This window comes from Sturnira hondurensis, unplaced genomic scaffold, assembly GCF_014824575.4.
Source record: "Sturnira hondurensis isolate 20B ecotype Veracruz unplaced genomic scaffold, ASM1482457v3 Scaffold0004136, whole genome shotgun sequence".
In the NCBI taxonomy this organism is placed as follows: domain Eukaryota; kingdom Metazoa; phylum Chordata; class Mammalia; order Chiroptera; family Phyllostomidae; genus Sturnira; species Sturnira hondurensis.
This window is the reverse complement of record NW_028076767.1, coordinates 42,867,815-42,886,598: the sequence shown is the minus strand read 5'-3', so window position 1 is coordinate 42,886,598 and position 18,784 is coordinate 42,867,815. Positions and strand designations below refer to the sequence as shown.

At 46.3% G+C, this 18,784-nt stretch overlaps 1 protein-coding gene across 2 annotated transcripts in view; it reads left to right on the top strand.

The window, feature by feature from the left end:
- Positions 1–18,784, top strand: part of ITGA6 (integrin subunit alpha 6) — a 70,077-nt gene that overhangs the window by 37,246 nt on the left and 14,047 nt on the right. For both annotated transcript variants that reach the window (XM_037044454.1, XM_037044455.1), the window contains exons 6-20: positions 1,175–1,385; positions 2,271–2,464; positions 2,600–2,688; positions 3,356–3,474; positions 6,445–6,543; positions 6,807–6,868; positions 13,501–13,661; positions 13,851–13,994; positions 15,623–15,738; positions 15,868–16,057; positions 16,145–16,228; positions 16,325–16,404; positions 16,558–16,635; positions 16,724–16,826; positions 18,227–18,400. In XM_037044454.1, coding sequence (XP_036900349.1) covers positions 1,175–1,385; positions 2,271–2,464; positions 2,600–2,688; positions 3,356–3,474; positions 6,445–6,543; positions 6,807–6,868; positions 13,501–13,661; positions 13,851–13,994; positions 15,623–15,738; positions 15,868–16,057; positions 16,145–16,228; positions 16,325–16,404; positions 16,558–16,635; positions 16,724–16,826; positions 18,227–18,400 — 1,904 coding nt within the window. The remainder of the gene's footprint in view (positions 1–1,174; positions 1,386–2,270; positions 2,465–2,599; positions 2,689–3,355; positions 3,475–6,444; positions 6,544–6,806; positions 6,869–13,500; positions 13,662–13,850; positions 13,995–15,622; positions 15,739–15,867; positions 16,058–16,144; positions 16,229–16,324; positions 16,405–16,557; positions 16,636–16,723; positions 16,827–18,226; positions 18,401–18,784) is intronic.

Below are 18,784 nucleotides of genomic sequence, written 5' to 3'. Positions count from 1 at the left end.
GCCTCCCAGGGAGCAGCCCGACACTTCCCCCAATGTGATGATGAATAGCTACCTAGGTTTGTGACCTCTGAGGTGACAAATAAATTGTCTTGGTCATGGTCATTTAAAAAAATTTTTTGATCCATACAGAGCATAAACCTTTTCATTTTCTATTTCATTTCAAGTGAAGCACAGGTCAAAAGCATGCCAGGCAGAGAGGCTCTGCTGCCAGATGGTGTTCAGAGCTGGATTCGATTCTATCGCCCTGTGCTGAACTGGTGGCTCATCCTGTTTTTCGACTCACTTCATATTTTGAGAACTGCAACAGTAATGGTGAAACTTGCCATAAATAAAACCCAGTGAAAAGGGCGGGCTTATGTTGAAATACTATTCTGCATCTGCCGCACCTTTCTGTAGAAATGCTTGTTTAATTTGAATGGCCTTGATAGGGGCATTTACATTTGCTCCTGACCGAATCTCACACTTGTCATCTGACATCCTGCCTGAGGCTTTATGATGAGGTGTCTGGTGTTTTTGGCCCCTCCCAACAAATGTGTAATTGATACGGGATGACAACTTGCTCACCTCTATTGTTGATGGACGTTCTCAAATACCGTACCTCATCAATCATGGTTTTGTTTGCATGTGCGCATCTGAGAACTAAGTTGGTTCAAAATGATGAACTGCCCTCTGGAGTACTGATGGCGTTAGCCTCTGTGATTGCCAAGGAGACAGACGGATGAGTGGGATGTTACGAATCATTTGTTACAGCAGAACCACGCAGCGTGCACTCAGTTCTGCTCCGTCAGGTTGTGTGTCTGTGTGTATGATGTAAGTTTACTGTGATAATTCAGTATCTAGTTTGATCTCTAGTTATAGTGGTTCTAGTATTAAAATAAGGTTTGAACTGATTCTTACAATGAAGAAATGCGTCATGATTCCAGTTACACAGGTGCTACGTAGTGTGGGTTCTTCCCTTTAAGTCTGAATATAGTTCCATAGAAAGCAGTGAAATGCCTGCCACTTCTACTTGTCACCTCTCTTCCTTGCTCTGTGATGCTTCTGTGCCGTACACGTGAGAGCGGGTGGGGATGGTTGGGAGGAGTGAGGTGGGAAGCGGAAGGAAAAGATAGTGATGTTACCAGTGCTCAAAACCTAACAAACAGTTGATGTGACCTGTGTTTTGTTTTTCTAGGCTTTTCTTTGGACTCAGGAAAAGGGATTATTTCTAAAGATGACATCACTTTTGTATCTGGTGCTCCGAGAGCCAATCACAGTGGAGCTGTGGTTTTGCTAAGAAGAGAACTGAAGTCTGCACATCTTTTCCCCGAGTACATATTTGAGGGGGAAGGTCTGGCTTCTTCTTTTGGCTACGATGTGGCAGTGGTGGACCTGAACAAAGATGGGTGAGAGCCCCAGTTATTTTACATTTATAAAGGCATCGCTGCTTCTCTGGCTTCTGTAGGCCTTGAGAAGAGCCAGCCATCCTTTCAGGTTAGTGGATTCAAAGTATTTTTGCTGCCAAGTTTTCCCCATCCTATCGTGTCTCCATCCCTTACCTGTATTTTTCAGACTACAAGGTGCACTCCCTCTGACCCCCTGCAAATTTGGGAGGAATAATAGTTGTTAATGCTGCTGTTGAGTTCTGTTTACATTTACACTGGTGAAATATTTTATTTATGTTATCAAATATTTTACCACATTTTTTTCCTTCAATTTCCCCCCCTATATTCCTCTCTAAAACCCAAGTGCGCCTATGGTCTGAAAAATGCGGTATGTTTTGGTAGGAGACAGTCATCCTCCCTGGGCTGCCGGGCTACAGCTGGTTCAGTTTCTAGTTCTCACTTGTGTCTTGGGAGTGGGTCTGTAACGACTGAAATTTGGGGGAAAGCCAGCTAAAAAAATGACACCTTGGTGACTCTGTTCGTTGGCTTCTTGAGTGACAGTTGGAACACCCAGAATGTCCCGTTGAAAGGCGGGGTTGGTGACAAACTTGGTGCATGGGTGGTGCCGGTCTGGGTCTGCAGGGGAAGGCAGGGAGCCACGGAGCCTTTCCCTGGCGCCTCTCCGCTCTGTGGTTCTGACTTGGGAACCGGCTTCATGTTTCCACCCTCCATGACTTTTCTTTGGTTTTAAAAAGCATTTGACTTGGTGAGATACAAATTCCAGATTTGAGGCCCGCCCCGTCTGTCCCATCCCTTTGTGTCCTTGGTACCCGGCTGCTGCTCTCCTCCTCCCGAGCTCGCTGTTCCAGCTGATGGTTCACCGTTCTTCCTTCCTTGGGTTTCTAGGTGGCAAGACATAGCTATTGGCGCCCCGCAGTATTTTGATCGAGACGGAGGAGTCGGCGGCGCAGTGTACGTCTACATCAACCAGCAAGGCAGATGGAAGAACGTCAGGCCGGTTCGTCTTAATGGAACCAAAGATTCTATGTTTGGCATTGCCGTCAAAAATATTGGCGATGTGAATCAAGATGGCTACCCAGGTAGAGTGATAGATTGTGAAGTGGTGATGAATTATAGAAAATTTAATTGATGAGAACTTAGGCCATCTTACTTTAAAACATTTATTCAGATGTTTTCAAAAGGTAATGTTTGTTGAAATGTGATGTTGTTGGTAGATATTGCCGTTGGGGCTCCCTACGATGGCAACGGAAAAGTTTTTATCTATCATGGATCTGCGAACGGAATAAACACCAAACCCACACAGGTAACCAATCCACCTGGATTTCTACCATGGCGGGGGTTGTCTCGGCTTTTTGCCTTATAATAAACTATTGAGATTTAAGTAAATGTTTCCACTCACTAATCATGTTTTATTTTACAAATCTACAATAGTATGAATTGTATATTTTAAAAAATGTATTATTTGAAGATAGCCTGGAAATAGGTATAAATGCAGTGACTTGTTTTAATTGTGAAATGCCTTTGACAAGTCAGAAATCAGAGCAGTCCAAAGGAAAAGACTGTGCTGCCCTGTACCTAGATGCGATGGGTCTGTTTCTTTTAGTAGAATTCGGCTAAACAGAGACAAACTGGGCAGAACAAACAGACGGCTGTGATTTTATGGAGGGTGGGGCAGTTAGAGGGGCTTGGTTTGAAATACCCTGGTTGACTTAGTATAATGCAGTAAACAAGCTCATCGAAAATTGGCTTTTATTCTTTGAGATACAGTGTAAATCAGGTGACTTTTATGCAATGTATGAAGTATTGCTGCCTATGTATACTTATTTATGATTTCTTGGTAATCGAGTATAGCTCATAAGTGAACTCTTAAGCTTCAGTTCCAGAGAAACTTGTGTGTCTTTTTCAAAGCGCGGGTCTGAGGCTCATCCCAGTGCCCACTGTCCATGCTGACGCCTGCCTGTTCCTTTCAGGTTCTCGAGGGCAACTCGCGTTTCTTTGGATATTCAATTGCTGGAAATATGGACCTTGATAGGAATTCCTACCCTGACGTTGCCGTTGGCTCCCTCTCCGACTCAGTGACTATTTTCAGGTGTGTTAAGCATGGTCAATAATCTGACATACACTAAACACATACACTAAAATTTTGACCCTTTGAATTGAAATTTGCAATGCCTATACTTCGAAAGACGAAAGCTTGTGTGACTTTGAAGATTTTTCCTTTACAAGTCATACAGCAATGTAATAAAAAGCTATTTGGTAAAATCTCGCTAATTTTGAACTGAGGAAAAAGTTAGGTCACAAGTGGTGACTAAATGAACATGTGTCTGGGATTGGGAAAAGAGTGAGCACGGGGAGGAAAGAGCCCTGTCAGCAGGGGTTGGTGTTCACAGTGATGCATGTTCGTCCTGGACGCCTGGGCCTTCTGGGACGGCACAGTGGGCGTGGTGTGGCGGAGTGTGCCCTCGAGGTTAAAGCAGTCGCTCAGTGTTTTACCTGGTGGTTCTCTAATGCTGCTTTACACCCATTTCTCTGTTCCCATAGGTAACCTTAAAATATTCAGCATTCTTAAAAGGTAGAAGAGTATATAACATTGAACTATTTCAGCAAAGTTTCCATCAGAAAGCAGTGTGCACTTGTAGATGTAGTTTGAGGTTTAGCCCTCAGGTATCAGGAAGACTTGACTTCCTGTACCAAGATTTGGTAATTGAGACTTTAGTTAGTTAAACATTCCATCCGGATGTAATTGATATTTTAACATCCTTACTTTCCTATCCTCATAAATTGGTTGACTGCAAGCCCTGTAAAATTGTTCTATTTTTTCTCATAGATGGTATGGAAGTAAACTTCACAATCCTTTGATAACAAAGGGCAAACCAACTCTTATTTTACAAACAAGGCAATGAAGGCCCAGGACCTGCTTGAGCTTTTAAACTGGATCCTGCAAGAAGAACAGGCTTAGCACCTCACTCTCCCCAACTTCAGGTCCTGGGCATTTCCCCATGAAATTGTACTAGAACTTCATGGTCGTTAGTGAGCAGATGCCAGTTAGCACGAGACGGCTGAGCCCGTAGATCTGCTTCATGTCTTAAAGACAAAATTTTCGTGATTCATGTCTAACATGCACTCAGAGCAATGTGTGGATGTTGTGTATTAAAATACTTCCTTTTGAACTTACGCTGCATTAAAGCCTTACTACTGTGATATTTACAACACTTTAGCATCCGCAGCAACTGGTTTAAAAAAATCCTGTGAATTTTGCCTTTTACGTATGATCTCAACACTTTGAGTGTATCTAGTTGACATTGTAGAAACCAGCAGTGCCTCGATGTAAAGTAACAGTAGAAAGGTAATCAGTTAAGATGAAGGGAAATGAAGACAGACTGTGGGCAGCGTCTGCCTTCTCTTGGCTCTCACATCCCCCGTGAGTGCGCTCGTGATCTCTCTCGCCTACTGGTAGATTGATTCCAGAAGTTCAGTCTAGTTCTTTGGAATGGGAATGCATCTTCCCATCTAAATACTTCTCCAGGGTGGCTGGGTTTACCACAAGCCCACTAAAGTCAGTCTAGCGGAATCCACGTGCTGATGCAACCAGGGAACCTGTGCTAGGTTCTGGCCGGAAGGAAGGTGACGGAGGCAGGAGGTCTCCCACCCTCCCCCTCCACACAGGGGCCTGTCTGTGCCTACGGCAGAGGACAGGTCACAGGCCAGCAGCGGCCTCTTTGGCTGTGGGAGGTGGGGCAGAGTAGGGGAGGGGGAGAGAAGGTGCTTTTATGTGGTGAGGAGGACTAAAGGTGTGGAATTCCTGCTTCCTGAGGGTTTGGGAGGCTGCGGTGAGGCAGAGACTGGACATGCCAGGGGACTCGGGGTTTTGCTTGAAGCGGTGCTGTGGGGCGGGAAGATTGTGGTCAGTTCTGGCAGCAGGAGGACAAGGCCGTGAGGTTGGAGATGGGTGATTCTGGGGAGGAGAAGGCAGGGCAGATGTTTGTAGACCTGAGAGCTCAGCACCGCCTGTGTCACTGGAACTCAGGTGCATGTAGCAGCCCCGATGGTGAGCGTCCCAGGTGTTAGGTGTGTGTGGGTATAGCCTTTTTGAAGTGTGATTTGGCAAGATTACTCATAATTAAAATGTACGTATTCTTTGATTCAAATTCTGCTGCTAGGAATTTATCCCACAGATAAATTCAAACACATGCTTAGATGCCTGTACTAGGGGGTTTGTCAGGGCTGAGAGCCTGGAAACAACGTGAGCGCCTACCGATTAGGGACCGTTTAAGTACAGGAGGCTCCACCGGCACGACACAGCACCCCCAGCTGGGAAAACCCATCAACTAGATTTATGTGGATAGATGTGAGAAGGCCGGAAATCTTCATTAATTAATGGGGGGGAAAGCAGTAATACACACGAAATTTATCATTAAAGAATTACATGTATATTTTTATATTTAACTGTAGACAGTGTTTGTAACCAATGTATAGACTGTAATACGTGTCCGAAAGGATGTACAAAGTGACTTAGGAGTTTGGGTGGGGACGGAGACACTATTTGCCTAAGAACTTTAAAAACTCTGGGACTTTAAACAAATTTTATTTATTTTTACAGAGAGAGGGGAGGGGGAGAAAGAGAGGGAGAGAAACCTTGATGCAAGGGAGGAACATCAATTGGTTGCCTCTTGCCCACGATGGCACATGCCCCGACCTGGGACCGAACCCACGAGCAGGGATGGTGCACAACCCACTGAGCCGCCACACCCATCAGGGCAAAATTCGGGAACATTTACATAACTTCACATGCTGCACTTCCAGTTAAAAAATTCTGCTATTGAAACTATAGAACATTTTGTGATTTTACATGTCATTTAAAATGTTTAAATAAATAGCACCTGATCAGGTTTTATGTTACGTTTAACAGTTCCTTTCTTTAGTAGCTGGAAACAAGTGGCGGGGTAGGGGGACAGTTTTTCCCTGTGCGGGCACCTGAGGACGCCTCCGTGCACCATGAGTTCGTCCTCCATTCAGGGCAGCCCGAGGCTGAGCCGCTGTCCTACTCCTCTGCCTTCAGGTCCCGGCCTGTGATTAACATCCAGAAAACCGTCACGGTGACACCCACCAGGATCGATCTCCTCCAGAAAACAGTCTGTGGGGCGCCCAGCGGGATCTGGTGAGCTTTCCTGCTGTGCCCTCTGGTCCCCCCACCCCAGGTTTCACACACCTGCTGTGCAGTGGCCACCGTGTGGCCCTGAGGGGCCGTGGGGAAGATTGGGTTGCGGCGGGCAGGGGGAAGCGGAATCTGTCCAGTGAACACGTCAAGTGAATTCGCTCATCGGTGAGCAGTGGGAGGGGTTGAGAGCTAGGGGATGTGATGTTGGGTTTCTTTCCACTGCAATAATGCTTCTTTTAACAAACGTGTTTAACTTTATACAGCCTCAAGGTTAAGGCCTGCTTTGAATACACTGCCAAACCCACTGGTTACAACCCTTCGATATGTAAGTATCTAGTACATTTAAAATATATTTTCTGTCTGCTAGGTTGAACACTCTGCATAAAGAACAGAAAAATAAAGCTGCAATGACCAAAATGGGTCCATAAATTCCTGTTTAAAGAATCAAGTAGCTCTGTTGTCTCTCATCAGGAGGGTGAAGCGTGTGAGGGAAAAACTCCATTTGGTCCTCATTTGAATTTTCCAGTGCAGATGGTTTGGTACAGAACGTCTTGGAAAAGCACTCATTTGCCACCACAACGGTTTCCTCTATTCCTGTCTTTGAACGGCAGGGCGGAAAACTGGCTTTGTGGTTGTGCGGTGGTGGGTGGCGGCCGTGGAGGAGCGAGGGCAGGGGCCGAGGGCCGTGGGGTGATTGCCAGTTTGTGCTCTTTGCTCCCAGCCCCCTCCCGGAGGGGCCTCCGGGGCCCAGAACACCCAGGTGATGTCCCCAAGGCTGGCCTCCGAAATTCAGAGGCACAGGCTCTCCTCCTGGTTCCAGCTTTGATGCTGACAGAGCCTGTAACCTGGAGCGAGTCCCTTAACATTTGTCCGGGAAGCTCCTTATTTCTCCTTCGATGTTAAATGATAGCCTTGCTGGGTAAAGTAACCTGGGTTGTAGGTCCTTGCTTTTCACCACCTTGAATATTTTATGCCACTCCCTTCTGGCCTGAAATGTTTCTGTTGAGAAATTAGGTGGAAGTCTAATTGGTGCTCCCTTATAGGTAACTACCTGCTTTTCTCTTGTAGCTTTTAGGATTCTCTCCTTGTCTTTAAGCCTCGTCATTTTAATTACGATGTGGCTTGGTGTAGATCTCTTTGAGTCCAACTTGTTTGGAGCTCTGAGCTTCCTGGACTTGGGTGTCTTTTCCTTCATCAGATTAGGGAAGTTTCAGTCATTGTTTCTTCAGATACTTTCTTGATCCCTTGCTCACTCTCTTCTCCTGGTATTCCCGCGATGAGGGTGCTGTTATGCTTCATGTTCTCCAGAATGTTTCTTAAGGTCTCCTCATACTTAAATTTTTTTTCTTTTTGCTGCTCTGCCTGGGTGTTTTTCAACCTTGTCTTCCAAATCACTAATTTGATCCTCTGCTTCATCTGACCTACTGTTTCTTCCTTCCAGGGTATTATTTCAGTCATTGCATTCTTTATTTCTGACTGGTCTTTTTATGTCTTTTTTTTTTCATGATTTTGAGTATCCTTATAATCATTACTCTAAACTCTCTATCGGAAAAATTGCTTGCCTCCATTTCATCTAGTTCTTCTTCCGGAGAATTCTCTTGTTCTTTTATTTGGGGTCTGTTTGTCTTCCAATTTTGGCTGCTGTGTTGTCTCTGTTTCTGTCTATCAGGTGGCTCTGCAAAGACTCTGGTGTGGACCTTCGTCAGGCACTGCTTGTGACTGGCCCTGGTCAACCTGTTTGGAGCTATCAGCAACTGCGCACTGCGCACAGTGTGCACAGAACCAACCAGGCTGGGCATCAAGGCCAGCTTTTACCAGCGGTGGGCCAGGGAAGGGTCAGCTAAAGTCTCAGAGTTCTCAGAGACCCACACTAGTTATTAAACTAATCAGCAATACGGCCTCAGTCTTTACTCAGCAGCCTGGCTTAAGCTCCACAGGGTGGGGCAGAGTTATTCCTGCAGGCGGAGCTATTGCTTCCTCCCAGGCTGATGCCACTTGGAAAGATGACTCCCGCATTATGGGGAATGACTCAGCACAGGGATCCCGGCAGCCATTCCTTCAGTTCTCTCCCCAGAGCCACCAGCCCCAGACTTCCCTCCTGAGTTTCGAGTCCACTCTGCCCTCCCTCTGCCAGAGCCCAGGGCAAGTGGCTTCCAGTGAAATTTTGTGCGTGGGCCCTTAGGAGGCTCTCTGCATCTCTGGCCAGCTCTCACTGGCGGACAGAAACCTGCTGCTTTTCACAGGTGGATGTTATCTGGGTTTCTTTCCGGCTCTGGTGCTGTATGCTGGGGAGCCCAGCTTGGGGTTTAGACCCCACACTTCTCAGGGGGAACCCCCCAGCTGCTGAATATCCCTCTAGGACTTGAGCTCCCACGCATGGGAGCCCAGCCAGCCCTCTTCCGCCGCCTCCACTCTGCCTGCTGGTCTCGTTGTGGTGAAGTGGTTTCTTCCGCCTGTCCGTGGTTATGAGGCTTCGTTCCAGCTGGTGTTCAGGTGGTTGGTTATTCGGGATGATTTCTCTGCAGTTTAGCTGTGATTCCAGATGGGCCGAGGGAGGTCAGTGTAGCTTCCATTTACTCCTCCACCATCTTGGCTCAAAGTCCCCTAACATTTGAATTTTTATTTTCCTATTTAGTTTAAAAAAATGTCTCTAGTAGGAGTTGCTATATAACGTTGTGCGGAGATCAAATGAGATGATGTGGTAAAAGCGTCTGTCATTTCTTAAGGTCTCATTCTGCTCCTTTCTTGATAATGCAAGCAGGGTTTTTGTCCAGAATTTTGACAGGGCTAACCGTACGCCGACATGACCAATCATCACTCAGCCGCCCTTCCCTGGAAGGTCCTGGTAGCAGTCATCCCTCTTCAGGTGTAAGCCACCTGCTCCAGCTCCAGGGCGAAGATGGGGAATGTGGAGATAGAGAGAAAATCTTTTCCCCAGAAAGGAAGTGCAGAGTGAGGGCCATCGCCGCCCTGGGTCTGGCCAAGGGCCCGGCTGCTGCTGTGCGGTGCAGCCTGCCACCCACCAGGGGACGCTTCTGGGAGGACCTGGAGTTCTGTTCTTTCCGCGATTTCCTGGTTTCACTCCACCTGGAGGCAGTGAGTTCTCCTAAGACTGCCCCTTGTTATCTAAAGTATTACTCCGTTTTCTTTATTAAAAAGATGCCCCTTTCACTACCCCAGTGTTTGGCAATAAGTCCGCTTTCATCCAGTCCACACCGTCATATGTCTGCTTAGCCTTCATCTTTCTAGATGTAAGCCGTTAGGTGGTCTCTTCCCCTCCCTGCTCTGCCGGGCAGTGTCGTGTCTGGCGGACCTGTGACCCGGGCTGGAAGCCTGCTGGTGTGGGGGGCCTGTGACCGCATGGGCAAGCGTGGCCTTTTACTTTGGTTGGTGATGCAGCTGGCATTTTATTGAGTAGCAGAAACATTCTTGGTGTGGCCTCTAATGACAAGAAAGCATCTCCAGCGACTTCTCATTGTCGTCCTTTCAGGATCACTGTGCCATTTTACCCAAGTGCAGCGCCTGACCGTTGCCTGCCCAGGTCAAGGGCCCTTTACCGTTGTATCTGGGGTGGTTCTTTGGGGAGGCAAGGGAAACATTTGTATTCTCTTAGTCTGCCGTTTTCTCAAACCACTCTTAGTTTGACTCTGAGATGTGAAATCTCATCAGAGCATTCCTTGTCTCCTTCCAGATCAATATTAATTTTATATTATAGAACTACTCTATTAACCAAGTGCTTATGGCTTGTCTGTTATGGGTAAAACTTTTTTTCTCTGAAGACATTTAAAGAAAACTTGTTTTCATTGTCTGTATTTCTACACTATTGGGAAATTCTAAATCAAATAAAACACAACTTCCAGAAAGCTGTGTAAGTTAGAAATCTACAGTGTGGTCCCAGTGTCTGAGACTGTGAGCTTATTGTTCGCCCAGGCTGCTCTCGCCCCACCGTCCCCAGTCCCTGGACGAAGTGTTCGGTACATACATACAGATGTTTATAATTGAGCCTTAATGAGTATTCTACTTGGCTTGCCCCTCAAAGGGTCGGCAGAATTGGCCTGCGAGGATTTTAAGATGATGTGAACTGTCTGGAGGGTTAGGGGAGGTTAGAGTGGTTTTGGGAGATAAACGGTTTTAATGTGCCCACACCCTCCCCTCCTTCTGCTGTGAGGGGCACTCAGTGTGCGAGCCTTCGCCTGGTTCATCTCGGAGTTAGCAGGTCACTGATAAATGCATGATGTCAAGGCTACAGAGGCCCAGTATGGAGGCGCATTCCACTTGGCAGCCGTGACATTTAAAAATTCTTTAGATGGACACAAAAATTACTGTTGAAACTGTCAGTGTTTCTAAACTTTGGGCGCACACAGCCGGAGCTCTCCCGTTTCAGCACAGGAGTGACGTTGCATGCGTGTCTGTGTGCAGGCACGTGCCGGCCTGCGTGGTGATGTGGGGCCCGTTACTCCCGCTCCTGTTTGTCCTGTCTACAAATGCTGTTTGTATCGGGTGTACGTTGTGCTGCTGCTGGACATTCCGGTGGTGGGCAGACCAATGGGGTCCCAGGGAGGGTGGTCAGGCAGTTACCATGCAGCGGGCTAGGTGTACAGTACCGTCAGCTCTCCGAGGAGGCCCCGGAAGGGCTTCCTGGAGGAAGTGATGCCTGTGCTGAGATCTGAAGGGGCAGGGTAGCTGGGCAGTCAGTGGGAGGTGGGAAAGGAGGCGTCCGTCTGGCAGAGGGATAGTGACAGAGTGACTCACACAGAGACCCAGAGGCAAGTGGGACCCTGGACATCTAAGCAGCTTTAAAATAAGCAATCATCTTTTGTGTTTGTGACAGAGACTTAGAGGCTGGTGCTGCCTCTGTCACTCACTGTCTGGCTCTGGGCCAGTCACTTCCCCCTATGGACCTCCGTTTCTTCATCTGCAGGAAGAGGGTATTGAAGTAGAGGCTCTCAAAGGCCTCTTTCTAACTCTACCCTGAGTAATAGAATATGGGTCTTTGATTCACTTTTCTGCATTTTCTGGACATTTTTTCTTTTTTGAGACTACCTTCCCTGGCATTGTATACCCTTTCTGATAGTGAGTGAGTGATTACTGAATGTGAGTGTTCAGTATTCTCCCATAGAGAATACTGAAGAATGGGAGAATACACCATTCTCCCATAAAGAAACAGCAGCTATATTTAGAGAACTGGCAAAGAATGCAGTCTGAAGTCGGGGATTGAGAGTTCGATCATGCTGATCCTGGCTTGCCTCTACGCTCCATGAGTTTAGGTGGTCAAGAGCAGGATTGCCTTCTAGAGCTTTGGAGCTTGGAAATTGGTTGTGGAAGATTTATTGGCTGACAGGCTCTCTAAGCCACTGAAAGGAATGTTTTACCTTTTAATTTTTTTTCATGTGAAAGGTCTTATTCTATTGTCAAAAGACTTTTCCATCTCTAATATATGTTATTCCTGTTTTTAAAAAAAGATTTCGCCCCTGCCTGGTGTAGCTCAGTGGATTGAACGCGGGCCTGTGAAGCAAAGGGTCACCAGTTTGATTCCCAGTCAGGGCGCATGCCTGGGTTGCAGGCCAGGTCCCCAGTAGAGGACACATGAGAGGCAACCACACATTGATGTTTCTCTCCCACTCTTTCTCCTTCCCTTCCCCTCTCTCTAAAAATAAATAAAATATTTAAACTAAATAAAGATTTAATTTACTTTTAGAGAGAGGGGAAGGGAAGGAGAAAAAGAGGGAGAGAAACATCAATGTGTGAGAGATATACTTTGATCAGTTGACTCTTACACTCCCCCTATTGGGGACTTGGCCTGCAAACCAGGCATGTGCCCTGACTGGGAATTGAACCTGAGACCTTTTGGTTCGCAGGCAGGTGCTCAGTCCACTGAGCCACACCAGCCAGGGCTGTCATTCCTCTTTTAGGCAACCATCCTTTATCAGTGCTTATTAAGTTTTAATGTGTATAAGAACCACCTCTTAAAATGCAGATTCTGCTTCAGTGGGTCTGGCTGGGGCCTGGGGTTCTGCATTCCTGGCTGACCTCGGGGGATGCGGCTGCTGCTGATCTAAGGACCCTGTTGGGAGGGGTGGTTTTCTTTTTCTTTCTAAAAAGTGATTTAGTTTTCAATCACAGTTGACATATATCACTGTAGTTCTAGGTGTACAAATAGGGGTCATATATTTACATGCCTCACGAAGTAATCACCCCAGTAAGTCTAGTACCCGTATGGCACCATACATAGTTACTGTAATATTACTATATTTCCTATGCGGCACTTTACATCCCCATGACTGTTTTTTGTGTTTTTTTTAATCCTCACCTGATGATATGTTTATTGTCTTCAAGAGAGAGGGAGGGAGAAAGAGAGGAAGAGGCAGACAGACACAGACATCAATCTGGATGGATGGCCTCCCACTCTAATTGAGCCCCAATCTTTTGGTGTACCACCAGAGGGCGCTGCAACCATATGAGCCACCAGGCCAGGGCCCCAGGATTGTTTTTAATAGCTAGCTGGCAGTTGGTACTATTTAATCCTTTTTTGAATATCAGAGCACTAGGTCCTTTAAACAGGGGCCTATTGAAGGGAGAGTCAGTTTAGGCACTTGGGGAATGTTAGGTCCTCCCTCTCTTGTTATCTTAGTTCTCTGAGTGTCTGAGATTCAGCCAGAAACTGAATCTTAAGACAATGCTCAGAGGTTTTGACTTATTCTTGGGCTCCCCCTGGTGGCTCACTGAAAATTTAACTTTAAAACCTTGTTAACAGCAATGGCTTGGAAAGAACAGCTTGATTTGAAACACTGTAAGTCAATCAAAATGTGCATTACCGTGAAATACGAAGAGAAAAAGAAACAACCGCAGTTGGGAAAAGTGTTCTTCTAAAAGGAATTAAAATACTTTTAAAAGGAGCCCATATACTTATAGCTGACTGCACTTTAAGATCGCGTGGTTCCTGTCCGTTTTATCTAGCTATTGTGGGCACACTTGAGGCCGAAAAGGAAAGAAGAAAATCTGGGCTGTCATCAAGAGTTCAGTTTCGGAGCCAAGGTGCTGAGCCCAAGTATACTAAGGAGATGACTCTGAACAGGCAGAAGCAGAAGGCGTGCATGGAGGAGACCCTCTGGCTGCAGGTGAGGCGGGCGGCCAAGTCAGAGCAGTTTTTTTAAGGGGCCAGAGGTTGGGTTTTATTGTGGCATATATAGATTTTTGAAATTTATACTAGCAACCCATTACTCGGTACAAAATTAAGCACTGTTTTTGGCGTTAGTTCCCCAGTAGCATTTATGCCATGCTTACCTCTGCTTCTGCCCACGTTTCAGGAAAATATCAGGGATAAGCTGCGTCCCATCCCCATAACTGCTTCAGTGGAGATCCAAGAGCCAAGCACTCGGAGGCGAGTGAATTCACTTCCAGAGGTTCTTCCCATTCTTAACTCAAACGAACCCAAGACTGTTCAAACAGACGTAAGTGTTTCTGGTTCTGTTGTGCGAAAGTTTTTGCCATATTGTTATGCTAAATCAAAAGTTCTTAAAGGCCCTAGACCTAGTGATTTGCTTTGAAGGCCATTCCTTTGCATTAAATAAGCTTTTAAAAAATATATGCAAAGTTCGAAGATGTTTCTCCAATTAGCAGTGTATATAGATGCATACCAGAATACAGTTTGGAGCCAGAGTGTTTTTCTTAAGGTGTTTTTGGCCATTGAAACTTATGGAGCCTGTAATTGGCAGAAAAATTTTTAAAAGATTTTATTTATTTGTTTTAGAGAGGGAAAGAGAAAGGAAGGGAGAGAAACATCGATGTGAGAGAGATACATTGGTCGATTGCCTCCCGCATGCCCCTAGTTGGGGACCTGGCCTGCAACCCAGGCATGTGCCCTGACTGGGAATCGAACCGGCACCCTTTCCCTTCACAGGCTGCATTCAATCCACTGAGCCACGCCAGTCAGGGCGGCAGAACTTCTTATTTTTACATCAGGTTTCTCCTACAGCTGTATGTAGAAGGAAGAAAACATTGTATTTTACCCCTGAGAACACTGAGATGTAGAAAACAAACTGTTAACTCTGAACATTAAAATCAAGAAATCTCAAAATTCCGGAAGTCAAAAAAGTAGTAGCAATGAAATAATCATTTAGTGTTAAGTGTAGCCTATAATCTTAGGAAAAAAATTTATATTATATGGGTTGTCATATACCTGTGAGGTGGGGTCTGTTTGCCAGGGTTAAGCTTCTTGAGATGAAAGATTAGTCTAGGGAGCTGTGACACCTTAATTTGGCATTATGCGCTCGCTGTCAAAAGTCCAGTTAGTGCCACAGTGCCCATTCTGAGGCCCCTGGTCCTGGGGGTGCACTGACCAAGCCCTGCAGAAGGGAGTGCTCGCTGCATTAGGCTGAGGAGCTGGTGCCAAAATCTACATGTCGTCAGCCTTTATTATCACCAAGTTCCTTATACTTCTGTATATTTTTATAAAATATTTTTGATGTTATTATCACATTAGTATGTCTTGTGTACATTCCCAGCTCTGTAGTCCTGTTAAATATAACAGGCAAGAAGACAGTTTTCCTAGCGACTTTACCAGTGTGATGATCGAGCACCGACTAGCACCGTGCTAGGCAGTCTGCACCCTGTGCTCTCCTAACCTTAAACTCTGTTTCCTCATCTGTACCATGGATTTCGTAATCGGACTTCCTCATAGGTCTGCTGTGAGGATTAAACGGGTCACACGTGATCGTGTTAGGTGGGTAGCATCAGGACCACCATTACAGTAGCCCTATGCAGCAGGGTGGTGGCGTCCCCGTGTTCCCTACGACCACTCTCTTGAAGCCGTGCAGTGAAGGGAGTGGTGGAGCCAGGCCCAGAACGTAGATGACACCTTTCCTACCCCACAACCTCATTGCCTGGGCAGAGGGTCTTCAAACACGGCTTTGTTGGACAAAGTAGACACTGTATGCGTGCTGAAGTACGTCTGAAGCTTGGCTTTGCAGCAGTGATGGTCACACTGGGAAATGAGCTGCGTGCAGGCAGCCAGTCACCTGTTTAGAAGCCTTTGTGAGGGCTCCACGCAGACATGACTGGAGTGTTGTTTTCCTCGCAGGTGCACTTCCTGAAGGAGGGGTGTGGACACGACAACGTGTGCAACAGCAACCTGAAGCTGGAGTATAAGTTTTGCACCCGAGAAGGAAGCCAGGACAAATTTTCCTACTTGCCAATGTAAGAGCTGCTCTGTGGCACCAGCGGATGTGGCTCTGGCTGTGTGGTGGCTTTTGTTGAAGAGGGATTTACTGAAAGCACTGTGAGGACTTGGCCCAGTTTCTTTTCTTTCTTTTTCTTTTTTAATAGTCAAAAAGGTATTCCAGAACTAGTTCTAAAAGATCAGAAGGACATTGCTTTGGAAATAACAGTGACAAACAGCCCTTCCGACCCAAGGAATCCCACAAAAGATGGTGACGACGCTCACGAAGCGAAACTCATTGCAACTTTTCCAGACACTCTGACTTACTCTGCGTACAGAGAGCTGAAGGCTTTCCCCGTGAGTGGAGCTCAGGACCCGGCGGGCGGGACAGACCGGCACCGCAGCAAGGGGACGTGTGTGATCTCGTGTGTTTTTCTGTCGCAGGAGAAGCAGTTGAGTTGTGTTGCCAACCAGAACGGCTCCCAAGCAGACTGTGAGCTCGGAAATCCTTTTAAAAGAAATTCCAGTGTAGGTGATACCTTCCCATCCTGAATCTTACTGTTTTCAATGCCATTACAATGTCAATGTGCTTGGCCTGTCTTAATGGGTATTTTTACATTTTAGGTTACTTTTTATTTGATTCTGAGTACAACTGAGCTCACCTTTGACACCACAGATCTGGATATTAATCTGAAGTTGGAAACGTAAGAGTTGCTTCAACCTTTCCATTTAGAATTATTTCATGAAAACACAGTCAGTGGATGAATTGGCCCTGATCTAATTCATAAAAGCAGTGTAATTGTAATGAGAAAACTGACTGGTAAAATAAAACCCCATTGTTTCCTTTTCACTTTCAGAACAAGCAATCAAGATAATTTGGCTTCAATTACAGCTTCGGCAAAAGTGGTTATTGAACTGCTTTTATCGGTCTCTGGGTAAGTGTTTGTGTTTAGCATAGCAAATCAGTGTTTGAAAGGACCATTTACAATCCTCACTGAAACTGGTGTTTTTTTAATTTGCCAGCGTTGCCAAACCCTCCCAGGTGTACTTTGGAGGTACAGTTGTTGGTGAGCAAGCTATGAAATCTGAGGATCAAGTGGGAAGTTTAATAGAGTATGAATTCAGGGTAAGTTGTGACAGTTGGTCCTTTTATTACAGAGACCAGAGGTGACACATATGGAATAGGGGCTTTAAAAATTAAAATATGTAACTTTAATAAATAATGTTAGTAAGTAAGCCTGATAAACACTCTGTGAAAAGTGAGCTTGCTGGTTTTTAATCAACATTCTGGTGTAAGTTTTCTCCTCCAGAACAGACAACAATGGTTGTCATTCAACATAGGACAGTGTTCAGAATCCAGTTCAGTTTGGTCTTTTCTTACTAGAGAGTTTTATGTATATGTGATACAGAAACAAATGGATAGTTGATGCCCCCCACCCCTGGTTCTGTCCATAAAATACAGACAAATCTCAAAGTCATTTATACCGAGCTGTAGAATGTATTATGATTTATTTCTTCCTCATTTTTTAAGGAGTAAGAAATAAATCTTTATTGTCAATAAATATTTTATTGACACCATCTCTCTTACTGCTTGTGGTTAGTGTCCACGCACCTTTCCCAAGCCCAGTTTTGTGGACTCGGCACACACCAGTGAGGGGGACCGGTGACCACTCTGAACGGTTTCCAAGCGGGCAAGCACAGTGACTCTGAGCCCTGCTGAGTGAATAACATAAACGCACGCTACAGAGTTGGCTCATAACTCGTGTGGGTCCGGTCTGTGGGCCTGGAATCATGTTCCGGCAGCAGAGTGACCATCGTTGAGGGGAACGTCTGCAACGAGCCCGCCCCTGTCCACGGCAGGGTGAGGAGGCCGAATTTTCCTCCATGCAGCTCTTAACCTGACGGACACAGCTGAGACAGGGAGTGGTGGTGGCTGAGGGAGAAGTTGGTGGGTTCCGGAACGGGCCTCCACACAGACAGGCGGGGCTCCACCACTTCTGGCTTCAGCTGCAGAGGTTGCTCTGAAGGAGCTTGGTTCAGAGGTAAACCTGCCATCATGGTTTACTCAGTGTCTCAGCTGTTATCCCAAACCTCCCAAGGGTGGGAGAGGACAGAGCAGGTTCATTTTCGTGGTAGGGGGCATCTCCCAGAAGCAGGCCGTTGGTGCACTGATGCAGCACGGGCTTTGTCATGTGCCAGGTGGGGTGGTTACAGACACAGGCGACTTCCCCCTGGGCACGTAGAGAGCAGGGTGTAGGTGCACAGGGGACTGTGCTGCGCGTGGCGCTTGTTCCTGGGGGGAATGAGCCATCATTTCTCTCTGACCTTTTCTGTTTTTATTGACACAAGTCTTTACGCACAAATCTCAATTTTGGACGTCCTATTAATAGTCCAGTTTTAGAACCTTTGCTTTTATAGTAGGAGTACGTCAGGTATTTTGGCTTTTTTCTCTTGGCAGTAAGAGCTGCTACTTAATTCTCCATCACAATAGTTACACTGAGATAACACATATTGTTTTTCTAACAGGTCATTAACCTGGGCAAGCCTCTTAAAAACCTCGGCACAGCGACCTTGAATATCCAGTGGCCAAAAGAAATTAGCAACGGCAAATGGCTGCTTTATTTGATGAAAGTAGAATCCAAAGGATTGGAAAAGATAGCTTGTGAGCCACAAGGTGAAATAAACTTTCTGAAACTAAAGGTATGTTGGTGGATTTATCTCAGGTCTCATGGACATAAATGGGAGAAGCTGACCTTCGAGGGGAAACCCATTGCTGGCCTCAGGACACCGATGGCCCGGTGTACTGGGCTTTTCATCAGCGCCCAGTCTCTCGTGCACGGTTACGTGAGGAAGTCAGGCCGAGAGTCTCTGTGGTCAGAGGCCATGACGGCCTCTGAGTGGGGGTCAGTCACTGCTTGTTGAGGCGACATTTCCTCCCGTCGTATGAGCCTGAATGACAAAGAGAGGATTGGGGCAGGCTCCTGGGGGGTGGCCAGGCGGTGTTGACTCCCCACAGAACCAGACTCGTTCCCCCAAATACCGCACCTTAGCAAGTGGCCTTGAAAGCCTTTCATTCCTGTTTTT